We start from the raw sequence: 11,120 nt of genomic DNA, 5'->3' as shown, positions 1-11,120 counted from the left end.
AAAAAAAAAAAAACAATTCTGTTATGTGAATGTTTTTGTTTTAATCCCAGGTGTGGGAGGAGAGCCTGCTTCACAGCAGGTGATTATGATTTGTCTCAGGCTCTAATAGGCATGTGATTTTTGCTATCTGTAGAGAGTTTAATTCTAAGAAATGCAAGAGTCCTAAGAAGGCCCTGGTGGCTGCTGCTTCTGGTTGTTGTTATTGTGGTTTATCAAGCGGTCATGAGCAAAGAGACCAGAAGTTGGAGATCTCCTGATGATAAAGATTGGACTTCCCCCAAGGAAGCCAAGGCCTCTAATCAGTAGGAACTAATCTAAGAGGTCTACACCTCCTTTCCCCTCTCACCTTTTTTTCTCTCCTACCTAGTTTTGGGGGTTGGAAGTGATTAGGGTGGAATAAGGGTTGGAAGGGTGGTAGATAATAGAACCCAATAAAGTAGAAAGAAAAAAATAGACCAATATGGAGTTACTGTTGTGAGCTTCAATGTGGGTGCTGGGAAATTGAACCCTAGTCCTCTGGAAGAGCAGCCAGTGCTTTTAATCACTGGGTCATCTCTCCAGACCTTAAATATATTTTATACACAAAGTCAGGAGGTATTTTTAGCATTTCTGCATTCTGCCTGGGACCTGCATGAAATCTCTGCAGCAGGGTACTGATGCTCAATATGTTTTGAGTATTTTTTGAGTGTGAATTGTTCCAGTTGCTTAGAACTGTGGTTGTTATTTCCTAGCATGTTTTGTATAAAGATTGGCCCTAACATTAACAGTTAAAATTTTCTAGGCAGGGTGACACATACATACACTGTCAGCATCTAGGAGGCTGAGGCAGGAGAATTATGAATTTCAGGGGATCCTGGGCTATGGAGTAAAAGCCTAGCCACCCCCCCCCCAAAAATAAAGAAGGAAAAAGAGATAGTTAATGAGTATTTGAGCGCAGAGTTGGCCGTGTGAGGGGTAATGGAAGTGTTTCCTTCCAAGCAAAATTTTTACCTTTGGAAATGTGGTGTCTACCATAGTGTGTCTGACAAGTTCCTCCGAGATCAGTGATGATATCAACATGATTTAAAAGGGTTTTATTTTATTTTATTTTATTTTAGAAAATTGGAGAGATGTCTCAGTGGTTAAGAACATTTGTTGCTCTTGCAAAGGACCTGAGTTTGGCTTACAGTGCTTATGTTGGGTGGCTCACAATAAGCTGTTAACTCCAGCCCTAGGTCCAACACTCTCTTCTGACCTCAGTGGACTTTAATCTATGTATGTATGTATGTGGGTATATATATGTATATACCCACATATATATATATGATAACACACACATATAGGATATGTGTGTGTAAATGTATTCTCTCATTACCCCACGTGTGTACCTGTGAAGTCAAGAAGACAACTTGTGGGAATTAGTTCTCTCCTTCACCATGTTAACTCAGGTCACCAGGCTTAGTGGTAAATGCACTTAGCCACTGAGCTATCTCACAAGCCCCTTATTTGATTATTTTAAATTCGGGGCTGGAGAGATGGCTCAGAGGTTAAGAGCACTGGCTGCTGTTTCAGAGGTCCTGAGTTCAATTCCCACAATTCCCATCAATCACACTGTGGCTCACAACTATCTGTAGTGGGATCTGATGCCCTCTTCTGGCCTGTAAGTGTACATACAGACAGAGCACTCATGTACATAAAATAATGAAATGCATCAACACGGCAGCCAGACAGGCTATCACACTGTAGTCAGGCTGTTCGAGAACTCACTGTGTAGCCCATGCTGGCTTCAAAGGTGAGGCTCTCTTCCTGGTGCAGCTTCTGGAGAAGTGCTGTGATTGCAAGCATGAGCACAATCATATTTTCGATACAGTTTCAGATTTTGTTTTGCATCCAACTTTTTTGTTTGTTTGTTTGTTTTTCGAGACAGGGTTTTTCTGTATAGCCCTGGCTGTCCTGGAACTCATTTTGTAGACCAGGCTGGCCTCGAACTCAGAAATCCGCCTGCCTCTCAAGTGCTGGGATTAAAGGCGTGTACCACCACGCCTGGCCACATCCAACTTTTAAAGAACCAACACTTGGTAGGAGCTTGCAGTATAACTCAGTGTTTAAGAGCCTGTGCTGTGGAGGCTGGAGAGATGGTTCAGTAGTTAAGAGCACCGACTGCTCTTCGGAAGGTCCTGAGTTCAAATTCCAGCAACCACATGGTGGCTCACAATCATCCATAATGAAATCTGACGCCTTCTTCTGATGTGTCTGAAGACAGCTACAGCATACTTAAATATAACAATAAATAAATCTTTAAAAAAAAAAAGCGCGTGAGCTGCTCTTGCAGAGGATCAGGGTTTGGTCCCCAGTATCTGCATTTGCATGAGTAACTCTAGCTCCAGGGACCGGACATCCTCTGTAGTATAGCCACTTTAAGCATATCCCCAACTAGTTTACAAATAAATGGGACTTGGGCTATGGTTATTTTATTACAATCATGGTGGGGGGCTAATCTACTCTTGTAACTGCTGGTCTGGCTGCCTCCCTAGTGGTGGACCCCAGATATTTGCTGTTTCTCCTGGCTATGTGCTCATGTCCCATCTCCCCTCATGGCGGCTTCCTCCTCCTCTCTCCTTTCTCTTCCATCCCTCCCAACCAGGTAACTCAAATCCCACCTACCTCTAATCCCTCCAGTCATTGGCTGTAGCTAATTTCATTTAACCAATAGTTTGAAATCAATACTTTCCGGTATAGAATTTAGCATTACAATACATAGCAACCTATCAATCCCTCAAATATTCCCTTCTGTCCTCCATAGGTACCTGCACACACAAGTAGTACATACACACCTGTGCTCAAGCACACGCGCGCGCGCGCACACACACACACACACAGAGGCACACTCTCACCTTTACAAAGAAATCAGCATTTGTCAGCTGGGTGAGATGGTGCACCTGTAGAACCAGGATTGTGCATTTTTCATTGGAGGTAATCCTGGTCTACATAGTTCTGGGCCACCCAGGCTGGATAAAGAGACTTCATCTCAAAATGAAAGCAGAGACGGAGACGGAGAGGGGGAGCACTATTTGATATGTTTTGTTATAGCAAAGGAATATTCCCGGTTGCTGGAAAAAGCTAAAAATAGCCCCTCCTCCCCCCGCAATAACATTTGTTGTTCTTCATCTATCAAAACAATAGAGCAGGCTGGTCCGAAGGTAGTGAGTTATCTCAATTGATTGTTCACAGTCAGTTACAGATTGAACTCCTGTTCTACACTTTCCCCCCTTCTCACTACTGCACTTGACTAGTCTTTAAAAAAAAAAAACAAAAAACAATAGAGCATGAAAGAGAAATGAAACAGCAAGTAAGAATCCAGCTGTCTCCTTCTAAGCCAAATACTACAGAGACTTACAAATTCGTAACACAGAACTGTTCTTCTTGCTTTTTTTGTCTTTGAAAATATAGATTATAAAATGTTAATAGGCAATCCTTTATTATTTTCATTTTTGTTTTGTAATTCTTTTTTTAAGATTTATTTATTATTATATATAAATACACTGTAGCTGACTTCAGTCACACTAGAAGAGGGTGTCAGGTCTCATTACAGGTGGTTGTGAGCCACCATGTGGTTGCTGGGATTTGAACTCAGGACCTTTGGAAGAGCTGTCAGTGCTCTTACCTGCTGAGCCATCTCTCCAGCCCCTATTTTGTAATTCTTTAACTGTATCTATTTACTTCTCTTTAGGGTCAGGTTTTATGCCTATGAGTGTCTTGTTGCATGTTAAGTGCCCCTCATGAGTGTAGGGCCCATAAGGGTGTCAGAATGCTGGATGAAAGCCATCATGTGGGTTCTGGGAACTGAACCCAGGTCTCCTGCAAGAACAAGTGCTCTTACCTGATGTGCTGTCTCTCCTACCTCAATCTCTCAATTTTTATTTCTAAGTCAGTGATTTCTACATTAGCAAAAGCTAGTAAATGTCCCTATGATTTTAAAAGTTTGTTTAAAAGGATCCTGAGACCAAAGGTCTGAGAAATCCTGTTTTGAATTACATAAATAATATCCATCTGGATTGGTAACTACCATTGTGTTTTGCACTGGCTCTACAAACATTTAGGAGCAGTTCAAGTCAGTGTAGTACTGGGTTTTCATCTGACCCACACTTTTATTAGAGCCCATATGTTTTTAAGGGGAGTTAGGATTAGAGAAATGACTTTGAGGTTGAGAGTACCTTCTGTTCTTGTATAGGTGCAGGGTTCAGTTCCCAACACCCACACAACGGTTCCAACTACTTCTAACTCCAGTGCCAGGAGATCTAAGGCCCTCATCTGGCCTTGTAGGGTTTCAGGTAGACACATAGTACACATCCATATTTATAGGCAAAACAGTCAGCTACAAAAAATAAAAATATTCATTTTTGATGTGTGTATGCCTCAGATCCATTGAGGTGGGAGTTGCAGGAATTTGTGAGCTGTGTGAATTTGGGGGTCCTGAACTCATCTTCTGAAGCCATTTTGCCAACTCTTGTCTTGCTGTTTTTGAGGCAGGGTCTTAGGTAGCCCAAGCTAGCCTGAAATAACTATGTAGTTGGCGTTGGCCTTCAGTTCCTGCCTCTACTTCCAAGTGCTGGGGTTACAGAGGTAAAATTAACTTTTTAACAGATCAAAGAGGCTTTTCGTTTGTATTTTCAGACAGCCTTACTCTATTCTAGAGTTCACTATGTCTTTAATGTCCAAGTGTTAGGATTCTGGGCGTGAGCCATTTCCATTGGCTTAAGAGGACTTTAGATATTTCTATAGTAAGCATTTTCACCGGCTTTTTCTTGCTAACTGTATGATCCTGCTTTGGGCTTGACAACTGTTGAGTTGCCAACTTTCTCGTCTGCTGTTTGCTGGGATAATCTGTGGGTTTTCCAAATCAAACTGGCAGTGCCCTTGACAGTTTAGATGGGGAACTGCAACCTCTGAGGTTCAAACCCAGACTTTCGCGATCTTAGATCTTCGTAAGGCTTCAGGAACGCGAGAAACCTCCCACACTTAATGCTCTTTAACACCCTGCAGACGCTTGGCCTCCCAAGATGCTTTCGTCGGCCTTCAAACACGTTCCCTGAGCGCTGATTGGCCCGCCTAATGGCGGTGGGCGGGACACGGCACCGGAGTGGACTTCGCGGGGTCTTTGCGCTCCGCCTCCCGCGCCCCCTAGCGATTTCCGGAAAGATGCGGATTTCAGCTCAGGCCTGGGCGGGGCGGAGAGCCTCCGCTGACCGGAGATCGCCACTGAGAGCCCTGGTCTGCAGGGGTGGGGCGTTCGGGACACTCAGGATTGGCCCGTCGGGAGCCGTCTCCCGTCGTGCACCGGGGCACCGGCGACTCACCCGGAAGGAGAAGCCGGGATCGGACTATATGGTGCGGTGCTGGTGGTGTCGCTGTGGAGAGCTGCTGCTGCTGCTCTCAGGTGAGGGGGCGTGGGCGTGGCCGCGGCTCGTAGGTGCTGCTTGGGAATGGGATGCCGGCTTGAGCCGTGGTGGTGGCATTTGAGTGATGGCCTCGGTTGACACGCTAGGGAAGGGGTTGCCTTACTGCCCGGTATGAAAGTGAGGGCTTGCTGGGACCCAAGAAGAAAGGAAGCCTGGCTTTTCAATATACCTTGAAAATCGTCTTTCCGTCCCGATTTAGCCGGGAAAAGAGAAGGACCATTGGGCTGGTTTCCATCTGAGTTTGCTAAAGAATGGAAAGGAGTGGCCGGAGTCAGAGTTAGGGATGTCTACCCAAGTGGCCGGCAGTGGAAGGGAATGGCAGATATTTTTCGGAGATACTGGAAACTCTGCTCTTCCTTTGTTACTTGCAGGTGAAAGGAGTGGGTTACCGAAAAATGAGAACAGCTGTTTGATGGACCGGACAGGTTTTCTGTCAGGCGGAAGAGCTTCCTCGAACACCTGTGGGTATTTAGGAAGGCGAGGTTTTAGAATTGCTGCTGTCTGTTGACACCAAAGGCTCAAGAACGAGTAAGGAAGGGCGGGAGGCTCCTTGGTGCAATCTTTTTTTACAGCCTGATGTGTTTTTAACGTGTCCCTTGAAGTAGTTTTAAGAGGCGGAGAAAATGAGAAAGCTTTGAATTGCTCCCCTGAATTAGCAGCTGTGAGCTTTACAATGCGTCAAACTTTGTACACACCAAACCCCTTGGCTCTTTCCGGGGACTGTTGGTGCTGGTACTGCCGAGGGAAGCAATGAGCACCTCAGATGGGATGGAAAAGGCCCCGGGAATGTAGTTAGCCTGGAGTAAGTTTCCTCACCTTTGGAGGTTACTTGACTCTGCCCTTCCTTAATGGATGCACAGATCCACCTCTTCGGACGGCTCATGGAGGTGAAGTTAAGAACTTGCTGTTTCCCCAGGAATGCGACTGAGAGTGGTGTCGTTGGGAAGGACAGTGATGGAGAGCAGTGGTTGTTGGAAACGGAGTCTACTTTTTGCAGTCTCAGTGTCTTAGGGAAATTGGCCACCAGAACCTTCGTAGTGCCCCTTACGCTCAGCCTTGAGCCTACAGAGACCCAGGAAACTTGGAATGTCTTAAAAGACAGTTTATGGTTATTTGTTTCTCTATGACATTAGCTCCAAAACAAAGGAGAAAAACTTCCACATGGGGGTGCTGCAGGCCCCTAGCAAACTCTTCTTTATACCAAATGTCTGATGAACAGTTAGTTATTGAACTAGAGTCTTGAATTTCACAGACTTTTCCAGGCAGAGTGGTGTGATCTCCCCTAAGTGGATAGATGCCTTTCTTTCTTGTCATCTTTTCTGTTGTACTACAAACCAAACCAAACAACAACAACAAAAAAACCACTTAAGAATATTTAACTTTCTGTTCTTCCGCTGGCAGTTTAGCAAGCGCCTAAGAGGAGAAGAGAGGGGGAAATCCCAGCAGGCTAATTAATATTCACAGAAAGTCTGTTGGTTTTGGTCACAGATCTTTGTCTGTTCCCGTCTGGACTGTCGGATTGGGTTATTGGGGAATTGAGATTTCCTGCCTTTCAGCCTAGGGCCTCTTGGAGGTGGTGACTGCTGCGGATGAAAAAAATCAGACTGTCAGCAAGAATGCTGTTTATTATGGTGTTGAAATCACAAAATCTTGTGTTTGCTCCACAGTTTAGCTCTGTTTTGTTATCTGCCGTGCAGCTTTGTCCCCGCATGCCATGTCTGTCTGTAGAGAGACCTTCTGGGATATTGGGAAGAATTGCAAAAGCTGTTTGCTTTGCTAATTTCATGCCGTAAACAAGTTTCCCTTCCTTTGAAACATTAGCCCTATGTTAGCAAAACATAAAATAGAGGGAAGCTCATTATGCACTCTGCTAATGGTAAGGCAGAACTAATAAGAGAATGTGTTTAAAATTAATTGTGGGACTGTAAAAAACGAGTGGGTGTGCGGATGGGCATGGGAGGAGGAGAGAGGGAGAGCTTAGAGAGAGTCTTGTTTTCCCAGGAGCCAGCCCGCATCATTTGTTGGCAGTACATATTGGCTGGAGTCAGTTTTCATTTCAAGGTAAATTGGAAAGGGAAATTAAACCTTATTGTTCTGCTCTTAAGAGAGAGGAAGGGGGTGGAGGCGGCAGCCAGGGTGGCTGCAGTTGGAGCGGCTCTAGGAGTAACAAGATTAGTGCTGTATTTTAACAGAAGGTGACATCATGGGCCCCTTTGGAATCCAGTAACCCTGTGCTCCAGCCTTCATGGTCCCCGTGTTGGAGTGGGCGATGTCGCTGTACGCATAAACTACCACACTGGGGGAAATGAGTGGCTTAGGCTTTAATGAATCTTTACAAAGGAGCGGAATGCATCCTGAGTTGACCTGAGAAGCTGTGGGGTGCTTGGGCAGAGGTACAAACCGGATGGCATGGCAGGATTACAACTGATTGTAGTGGTTGGCTCCAGGTCTGGAGAGCTAGCTGGTCAGGGAAGGAGGTAAACTGTAGCTGGACTCTTCACTCCTAGAAGCACTCACCTGTATGGAGGTGACTTTGGTTAGCAAGACGAAGAGAAATTGGTATTTGTAAGGACTTAGTTGTCTCTAAATAACCAGGAGGGGGTGCTGGTAGGCTCCTTTTCAAAGCTCTGTTCCACAAGATTTTAAGCCACAGTTCTTGGGCAGAAGTTTTCCAGTGAAACCCACCTGCCTCTCTGGCCACAACACACTCTCCTCATGCCCCTAGGAGGCAAATTCCCCAGGGCCTTTAGCTTGCGGCTAACTAATGTGGGGTTCCCCTTCCTCTTTCAGGTTTTATACATAATTGGGGTTGGGGGAAAGTTACCTACCTGGGTTTCCCCATGGGACATCTATTAAAAGCTTTAGGGGTTTTGCTCTGAGAGACCCTGGCGAGGATGTGCTAACTGCTTCTTCCCACGTCTCTGCTCCCCCACCTCAGATGTTCCCTTCCCATGGGCTTGTGGTGTAGGATGTTGGAGAACCAAGACCTGGAGGTAAGTGGGGTCTCCAGGTGGGTCGGAGTCGGAGGGCCACTTAGGAGGAGGGGACACAGACCAGACAGTGGTGGCGCACGCCTTTAATCCCAGCACTCGGGAGGCACAGGCAGGCGGATTTTCGAGTTGGAGGCCAGCCTGGTCTACAGAGTGAGTTCCAGGACAGGCAGGGCTACACAGCAGTGCTTTCTCCCCATTAATACTCTTGGTGTTTCTCACGGGCTCACATTAAAGCTAGGAGAGGGAAAAGAGTAGCAAGTGTATGTGCGGAGAAGGGAGCCTCCAGTTTGACTAACTCTTCCACTGGTTGGAATGTTCTAGAATGTAAACTCTGTTTAAATGAAGGTTTTGGTTGTCACCCAAGAAATGGGGCTCACTAGGAGATTTTCATACATATACACATATATCCATATATATATATATATATATATAATGTATTTACATATATACATATATAAAACATATACATATTATATATATATATATCATATCATATCATAATGCTTTGTTTGTATCTGTCTACCTTTTCCCCATGCACATTAATCTCAGGGTCTTGCAAGTGCTCAGCTCTGGCATTGAGCCATGTATTTATATTCCTAGCTCTCTTTTATCTTTATTTATTTATTGAGAGAGTCTCACTATATAGTCAGTCCTGTTTGGCCAAGAACTTGCCATGTGGACCCAGCTGACCCTCAACTTGATGGCAATCCTCCTGCCTCTTCCTGAGTGTTGGAATCACAGGGGGAGCCATTGTCCATAGCTCATTGTTGACTGATTGATTGATTGATTGATTGGTTGATTGAGTCTCACCAAATTCCTCAGGTAAGGCCTTGAACTTTTGATTCTCCTACCTTAGCCTTCCAAGGTAGGATTACAGGCCTACACTGTAATATTCCGGAGAAGAGGGAATTTCATTTCTTGATCATGTTCTCTCTTAGCACAGAGCCTGACATGGCGCCCGTGATCAGGAAATGCTTGTTGAATGAATGGTGAAATGACTGAAAGTTGGTACTAAGGAACTCTGGGTACTGCTGTGTGGTCAGAGCTGCCTTGCAAGCTGGGTGTGTTGCCTCACTGATCTCAACCCTGAGGAGGCAGACGGGCGAGAACTGCCACATGGTGAAGGCAGTGAGTCTACCTAGTGAGCTCCTGCCAGCAGGACTCCAAAGCCAAAACCAAACACCATTCTCTCTGTGGGGCTGAGCTGAACTGAAGTTGAAGGGGCGTTTGTTTGTTTGTTTTCTGATCTGCAGGAGGTGATCACAGTTCGAGTTCAGGACCCCAGGGTGCAGAATGAAGGCTCCTGGAATTCTTACGTGGACTATAAGATTTTCCTCCATGTGAGTCAGGCTTCAGTGATGGTGTCAGCTGCGGGGCTGTGGGCTGTGCTGAGGTCAAAAATGGTTTGTGGGCGTTCCCGACAGAAGATTTACAAGAAAGAGTGGGGAGAGGACTAGCTTGAGGGGACACAGAATGGCTTCCAGGTGCCTGGTGGCATCTTGGTCCGGGACCCAGTAGCCTGATAATCCATCCCCTTAGGGTGGCGGTGGTGGACTCCTGAGGGACTAAGGCTTTTCCGGATTTCTCCCCTAGACGAACAGCAAAGCTTTTACCGCCAAGACGTCCTGTGTGCGGCGGCGCTACCGTGAGTTTGTGTGGCTGAGGAAGCAGCTGCAGAGGAACGCCGGCTTGGTGTGAGTTTGCTCTTGGGCCTTCTCAGGTCTGAAAGGATCTGGGGGTGATCCCAGGGGAGCTAGGGTTTAGAGGGAGAAGAACTTAGAGCGTGGCAGGCTGAGGAGCTTGAGAAGTGTTTATGTCAGTGAAAGGAAACCAGCAAGTCTCCCTCCGTTCATGCCACGTGACCTAGCAAAACTGTATAAACGGGGGAAAAGTGAGCACACACATACTCCCCTCCTCCCACAAAGCAATTAAAGTTAAAAAAAAAAAGTTCTGTGTGCTTTATAACAGAAGTTGAGAATGTTTAACAGTAACCTGCCACAGCTCATCTCATTTTTAGAAAACTCTGGGGCTGGAGTACTCTTTTGGCTTAGTTTAGTTTAGCTTTGTTTTCTGAGATAGATTTAGCTCCAGCCTGGCCTCAAATGCCCCAGATTCTCGCCTGAGCCCACAGAGTAGCTGAGATCATAGCACGTGGCAGTGTGTCTGACTTGGAGTAGTTCTAATTCATAGGAACAGACCCAGCAGTCTGCAGCTCACTGTGTGGAGCTGATGCTGGGGAGGTGGATGTCCGTCAAAGGGTTGCTGTAAAGCATGAGCTGAGATCAGATCCTTAGCACCCACGTAGAAAGCCCGAGATCCCAGTGCTGAGAGAGAGAGAGTGACAGAGACAGGGAATCCTAGTGGCTTGATAGGCAGCTAGGCGAGCTAACAGATGGGTTCTGGGTTCGGTGAGAGACTTACTTTCAGCAGATGAAGTGAGGGTGATTGGGGGAAGACACCCTGTATCAACACTGGGCTCCCACACTATGTGTATGCACACACTCCCCCACAGCAGTGCTCCCTCACAGCAGTGCTCCCCCACACCAGTGCTCCCTCACACCAGTGCTCCCTCACACCAGTGCTCCCTCACACCAGTGCTCCCTCACACCAGTGCTCCCCCACACCAGTGCTCCCCCACACCAGTGCTCCCCCACACCAGTGCTCCCCCACACCAGTGCTCCCCCACACC

At 46.3% G+C, this 11,120-nt stretch overlaps 1 protein-coding gene across 6 annotated transcripts in view; it reads left to right on the top strand.

Moving 5' to 3' along the window:
• The first annotated feature begins 5,315 nt into the window (after positions 1–5,315).
• Snx11 (sorting nexin 11) overlaps positions 5,316–11,120 on the top strand; it is a 10,005-nt gene continuing 4,200 nt past the window's right edge. The window contains exons 1-6 of one of the 6 annotated variants that reach the window (XM_021176654.1): positions 5,316–5,416; positions 5,810–5,899; positions 7,440–7,499; positions 8,377–8,431; positions 9,685–9,771; positions 10,025–10,125. In XM_021176654.1, the coding sequence (XP_021032313.1) occupies positions 8,390–8,431; positions 9,685–9,771; positions 10,025–10,125 (230 nt within the window). In that variant the 5' untranslated portion in view covers positions 5,316–5,416; positions 5,810–5,899; positions 7,440–7,499; positions 8,377–8,389. Of the gene's footprint in view, positions 5,417–5,809; positions 5,967–7,439; positions 7,500–8,376; positions 8,432–9,684; positions 9,772–10,024; positions 10,126–11,120 lie in introns of all 6 variants that reach the window. The other 5 variants (XM_029484148.1, XM_029484150.1, XM_021176655.2 and 2 more) reach the window with 5 other exon arrangements.

The sequence above is a fragment of the Mus caroli genome, chromosome 11 (assembly GCF_900094665.2).
Source record: "Mus caroli chromosome 11, CAROLI_EIJ_v1.1, whole genome shotgun sequence".
Classification (NCBI taxonomy): domain Eukaryota; kingdom Metazoa; phylum Chordata; class Mammalia; order Rodentia; family Muridae; genus Mus; species Mus caroli.
Note: the sequence above shows the minus strand (reverse complement) of the source record. Positions and strands in the feature narration are given on the sequence as shown.